The sequence below is a fragment of the Trametes versicolor genome (genome assembly GCF_000271585.1).
Source record: "Trametes versicolor FP-101664 SS1 unplaced genomic scaffold TRAVEscaffold_2, whole genome shotgun sequence".
In the NCBI taxonomy this organism is placed as follows: Eukaryota; Fungi; Basidiomycota; class Agaricomycetes; order Polyporales; family Polyporaceae; genus Trametes; species Trametes versicolor.
In genome coordinates, this window is record NW_007360322.1 from 3567576 (window position 1) to 3573423 (window position 5848).

At 61.0% G+C, this 5848-nt stretch overlaps 2 protein-coding genes across 2 annotated transcripts in view; both read left to right on the forward strand.

Annotated features, from left to right (window-relative positions):
- Window positions 1–295: 295 nt before the first annotated feature.
- On the forward strand, window positions 296–1151 carry TRAVEDRAFT_43819 (uncharacterized protein; the record flags this gene model as incomplete). The annotated part of the gene is made up of 8 exons (XM_008035735.1): window positions 296–328; window positions 369–388; window positions 442–512; window positions 566–627; window positions 769–821; window positions 867–931; window positions 981–1032; window positions 1091–1151. The coding sequence occupies 8 exons, from the start codon at window positions 296–298 to the stop codon at window positions 1149–1151; spliced, it is 417 nt and encodes a 138-aa protein (XP_008033926.1).
- A 3036-nt stretch (window positions 1152–4187) lies between these two features.
- Window positions 4188–5848, forward strand: part of TRAVEDRAFT_112665 (DNA glycosylase) — a gene marked incomplete at both ends in the record, with an annotated part of 2517 nt that continues 856 nt past the window's right edge. Inside the window, 6 exons of the mRNA XM_008036439.1 lie at window positions 4188–4600; window positions 4713–4832; window positions 4891–4982; window positions 5040–5152; window positions 5251–5338; window positions 5384–5825. Coding sequence (XP_008034630.1) covers window positions 4188–4600; window positions 4713–4832; window positions 4891–4982; window positions 5040–5152; window positions 5251–5338; window positions 5384–5825 — 1268 coding nt within the window. The remainder of the gene's footprint in view (window positions 4601–4712; window positions 4833–4890; window positions 4983–5039; window positions 5153–5250; window positions 5339–5383; window positions 5826–5848) is intronic.

Here is a 5848-nt window from a genome sequence, read left to right on the forward strand (position 1 = left end):
CATGCGTTCCGCATGTCAAGCCGCCCAGAGCGTACGTATGGCCGACCCTCGTCTAGACCTCCGTCGACGCGCATCGTGCGTTGGTTGGTGCAGGACGAGGCCCTCCGAGTTCCCCATCACTTAGACTCAATCCCGAGCGACGGGCGTGTGTCCCGGACGTTCGTTGATTGGGTCCCGGAGTGTGCGTGCCCACATCGGACGCCCGCGTAGCGGCCGTGTATTCGTTTCCGTGCTCGTATGCCGGAAGGTGCGCGCGGGCATCGCCGGCGCACGTCCGCTCTGTTGCTCGCTAGCGATGGACATCGGAGGGTATGGACCAATAAGTATTGTACGTCGAGGATTCGTGCGTGCCACTCACCTCCTTCCAGCTTCACATCGCTGCCGCCAGGTACGTCGCCCACCGTTCCCCATCCTTTCCACTCACATTTCTCATAGACGTAGGCCGTGGACGCAGTGCACGTCGTCTCGCAGCTCCGACCCACGCACGCAGGGCTCGTTTCGTCACACTCGTGGTACGTCCGCCGTTCCGAGTCCTACTTCTGCCTGCGTTCACAATCGCATTCAGTTCTGTGCACACATCCAGATGCGCTGGAGCGACGCATCCTCGACGACTCGCCTGCATGCCTGGTGAGTGCGCATAGCATCGATGCCCCATCTTGCTCACAGAGTATCAGATTTCAAGCACTCCGGCGGGCGCACATCGTGAATGCATACGTACCTTGCACCCTCCGTTCGTGCTGCAGATGCTGCTAACTTGATTCTGTCTAGCCCGCCGAGCCCCAGTATCCTCGACGCGCGAACGAGGCGGAATACTACGTGTGGTGAGTCCTCTTCGCGCATGACACTCTACTAATGTGTTCCAGTAGGTTTGCGTCGATCGAGCCCGCCACGGAACCAGCCCTCGACGCGCCAACGCGCCCGGATACTTGCTGTGAGTCCTCGCCCGAGCGCAGCCTCGTTCTCACCGTACGCAATCCCAGTAGACACAAGCTGCAGGAAGGAGTCCGCATGCGGTGCGTCACGCGCAAAACGGTACGTACCTTCGATTTCCTCGCCGCAAACATCGTCGCCTGATCTACATCGTTTGCAGCACTCCCCGCGCGGCCACAGGCGCGGCGTACTTTGTGAGGCGGGAAGGGCGGGGGCAGTAGTTACGTAGCTGTCCATGTACCAGATAACGCAGCGGAGGGGACAACGTGCGGGAGACGTGGAGGGCTGGGCTGGGACGCAGCCGATGCCGTCGAGCACGTTCCCGCCCCAGGTGAGAGCCCTCCCGCCAGAGACACGTGGGGAGCCCCAACGCGCGCCCCGCCCCGCTGCACCTCTCAGGGACGCGTTCGCGTCCGCCCTTCTTCTGGCTGCGCGCGTTCCGGAGAACGCCGCGAGCCTCCAGCCGCCCAGGAACACCGTCTTCGCACGTCCTCGTCGGGGCCGAATTGCACAAGACGGGGCGCCAGGTGGGTGGTTGTGGGTGCGGCACGAACGTTCCCGGGGCTGGCGCCCGCGCTTACAGCTGTCGCGGACAACGTCGAGTCGCATCGCCGCCGCGCGGTCCGTTGTCTTACCCTCATCACGGGGCATGGGCTCGTGCGGCGGCGGGAAGGCTCGTCGCTATCTGCGCGGCTGCGAGCTGCGGGCGTAGGTGTGCAGCCCCGGAATGGCACTGCAACTGCCTGAAGGGCGGCGAAGGTTGCGGGAGCCGAGGTGCGGAGACGTGCCGTGCCGTAAGTGCACCACGCGCACACTGGTGCACCCGAGCACGACGACGTCACTGGCCTTCACACACCGCGTGCGCGTGCTCGGACGTCCGTGCATCTCGCGTCGTGGCTCGTCGAGTCTCCATGTCACGACGGCGGGCGCGCAGCCGCCTCGTACGCCGAGTTCTCGAGCCTGCGTGCGAGCGACGGACGCGCCTGCTCTAGCCGCCGTGTTGTGAGGGTGTGGGGGACGTCCTGAGAGAGCGCTCCGCGCGCGGACGGGGCGCGTTCGCGGGTCTGCGGGGCGGGGGCCCAGTGTTCAGAGCCATTGTCGAAGACGCGGGCGGCGCGGCGACGACGAGGCTGGGGACGCTGAGCTCACTTCTCGGAGATACTGTGAGCGCGTAGTGTCAGCAGCCGTGAGCGCCCGTGCCGGAACGAGAAAGGAGAGGCGTACACTGCGGGCGTCGAGTGTGCAGACGGGCGTCGAGTGCGCATGCCCAGGCCGAGGCGGCCGCGCATGCACACGACAGCGTCCGTACTCGTGCTCGATTCCTCGCTCGTGCGCGAGTCAGAGTATATACAGATCCGAATATACACTTACAGACGGTTTCCAGGCCGCCACGCGCAGTGCATCTCGCGTGGGCGAGAGGCCCATTCTGTATGACACCCACGCGGCGCAGCCGCTGGAGGCCGTTCGGACGAGTGTCGCGGCGTCAGACGTTGAAGATCCCGTGTACTGCACTGAATGTACCTGTAAGTGCCGCTAAAATTCGTGTTAGAGGAAGTCGAAATGTGAGCAACGAGCCGCACCTGCAACCGAGACGTCCATGATTTGGGCGCCTATTCTGGTGGCGGGCGAGCGCAGTCCGTATCGAGCGTAATGTCTTCCACGCGGCGACAGCGTCTTCGAATACAAGACTATATGTTGAGCTGCATAGAATAGAAGCTGTACAAATGATATGAGCGGGTTTCGTGAAAGATAGCGAAGGGGGCGAAGGAAAAGGCAGTGAAGCCATCGTCGAAAACAATCGACCCGTCGAGGCTACGGAATGTCACCGTTCGAGCTGATTCCAAGCGCACAGGGATGCGCTGAGCGAGAGGTATGTGTACACACCGTAACTTGACGTTTCTGCGACCTTTGACATTCGAGCTCGAGGCGGCGCGTGGGCGCCTAACGCCTCGCTGGGCAAGCGTGTTTGCTCATCGTCGACAGTGTCCGCCCCGCTGGCACGGGGGCTTTGAAACGTGGGCGATCCATGAGGGGCACCTATGGAGAGACAGGATCAGCGATACGAAGAGGTTCTATTGGGAATTGAACGAAGCATGCGGGAATTCGACGGTGGGGTCCACGACGAAATTTCCCAATTCTGCGCGCAGGGCCGCGCAAACTGATGGAGGTGATTGGCTGTGGTTCTGTGAGCGTATAAAACGCGACGCGGGGTGTGTGGAACGTACCGTTCGAGTACGATACGCGTTTTCTGCTAAATGCGCATCTTGTTCCGCTCATACAGAGCGCGCGAGGCGATTGCCAGACACGCAAAGGGTGCCCATGTGTGCGTAGAGGGTTCCGCGTCCGCGCTGACAGGGTCCCGCGAGGGGGCGCACGCGGGACGATCGTATCTCGTCGCGAGAGACTGTCTGTAGACTGCAGACGAGGTGAGTAGAGTAGACTGGCAAAATGGAAGTAATGCACACTTTCGGACGTATATGCGCGTTTGTGGCGGGTATTTGGGTGCCTACGTGCACGGGGTACGTCGGCGGCGTCGATATATGCACTTTGGGGATATGCCAGGCGTGTAGGAGGACGGGAAACGGCGGGGAGAGGGTCGAGAAGGGAGGGACAGCGAGAGCGAGCACTGCGGCAGGGCCGATATGTAGACGCCAGAGGGCGGAAAACGAGAACGGAGCGCGGGTCGTTCATTGAAGCCAGTGCGGTCGAGGACAGAGAGACGCGAAAAGCATGGGCGAGCGATGTGGACGAGCGCCAAAAGAGGCCGCTTTCGCCGAGCTGCGAGTGCTGGCTAGGGTGAGACATGGTCTGAGCTGTCGTGGAGAGTGGGATGAAGACGGCGGAGGAAGCTGGCAAGCCGCTAAAGTCGAGGAGGGAGGAAAGCACGAACGAGTCCTGTTCTGACGTCATGCGATCGGCTGCCGAGGTGAGAGGGGAGCTGCGGGTGCGGGGAGACCTTGAGAGGCCCCTTTGGAAGAGCCAGGCACAACCGTGGCGCGTTCGCGCATTGGCACGTGACGAGGCGCGCAACGCGTAATTACGCGCCACCCGCGCCGGTCGCGTCCCCCGCTAGCGCGCCTCCCACGCTCTCCCAGCTGGGAACGGCTCCGTCCCCGCACAGTCATCCTGCCCAGCGGCCTCGAGAGTTGGCTTGTTGATAAACTACCGTCGTCGACGCCAATCGGTATATGCAGTTCGCCCTTACACACGTCGTCGCTCGACATTTGACGCGCCCAGCAACATCCAGGACATTCAGCATGGCTTTGACAAGGTCAGCAACGCGAAGCACTGGTGCTACGCCGGAGGCTACGCAACAGACCACCGCCGCAGCCCAAACGAAGGCCGCTGATTCAAGCAGGAAGAGGACTCGGAAGAGCCCCGACGCAGCAGCAGAACCCGCTCAGAAGAAGCCCCGTGTTACGAAGGCGAAGACCACGAAAGCTGCAGTACCCACTGCCTCAAGCGTAAAGACGTCACCGGCAGCGCCCAATACCGCCGTGCCCACCCCAATTCCCAACGCGGAGGGCGAAGAGCTAGTTCCAGCCGTGCTCACCTTCTCCTTTGAAGAGGCAAAGCGGCACCTCGTTCGCGTGGATCCGCGCTTCGATGATGTGTTTCGAAGAGTCAAGTGCAGACCGTTTGAGCATCTCGAACGCGTCGATCCCTTCCGGTATGCACGTGTCTTCCTGACATAGATCTACGCTGAGCAGGGTGCGATATGACAGAACGCTTGCGCACTCCATCTTGTGAGACCATCACCCGGAGTGTACCTACTTGCTAAGACTGACAGTTGGTGCACGAGCCAGGGGCCAACAGATATCATGGAAAGCCGCGGCATCTATAACACATAAATTCGTGCGCCTATTTGACCCATCTCTTCCGGAGAGTCTTGCGGATTCCAAGTAGGCCCATCGTCTCGGGATAACCTAGCCAGGCGCTGATCCTTGCATGACTCGGAAGGTCTAACTTCTTCCCATCCGCACATCAAGTTATCACCAAGGATATAGCGACTTTGCGCAGCGCCGGACTTAGCGGTCGGAAGGCGGAGTATGGTTAGTGCATTTGCTCAGGATAGAGTGGCGAGGACCGACGATGAACGCATTTGGCAGTCCTAGACCTTGCTGGACGCTTTGCGGACGGCCGCTTGTCGACGAGGAAGTTGCTTCTGGCCGATGACGAGGAGCTGTACAAGATGTTGATAGAAGTGCGGGGCATCGGAAGAGTGAGTGTCGTGCTATCCACGAAGTGATCACCGGTCTCTTACGAAGTGTCCCTTCATATCGTAGTGGACCGGTATGTTCGAACCGACACTCATCGGAGCTGTCGCTCACCCGTGCCACAGTCGACATGTTCGCCATGTTCTCGCTGCGGCGGCCGGACATCCTTCCTGTCGGCAAGTCTTCTCGCTGTGTGATGAAGTTTCGCATTTTGACGCTCGTCTATATCGATTCAGGGGACCTGGGCGTGCAAAAGGGCATGTTGCGCTGGTTCGTTTCCCTGCACTCGCCGTCAACACACCCGGTATCTCTTCGGAAGGACAAGCTGTCAAAGGAGGATGAGACCTCAGCTGTCGCGGGGACATCCTTGGGCCCCGAGGGTGAGGGTGGGTCGGTGACGATGCTGAGGGCCGCTACGCCCGACGCGTCTTCCATACTACCGGCGCCAGACGTCTCCGTCGAACCTGTTCCAACCCCAAAGGGGAAGGGGAAGAAGAAGGCAGCGGACGACGGTGGCTCGGAAAACCCGCTCCCTGCGCCGTTCACGCCGTCGATCGCCCAGACGCTAAACATGAAGACGACGACCACCGAGGACGGCGGGAAATACACGCCCCCGCCCTTGCCGGAGGGCCTGACTGTCGCAGTGATGAAGAACAGGCTGAGCGGGAAGAAGGTTAAGTGGGTGTAAATTTGGTATGGCG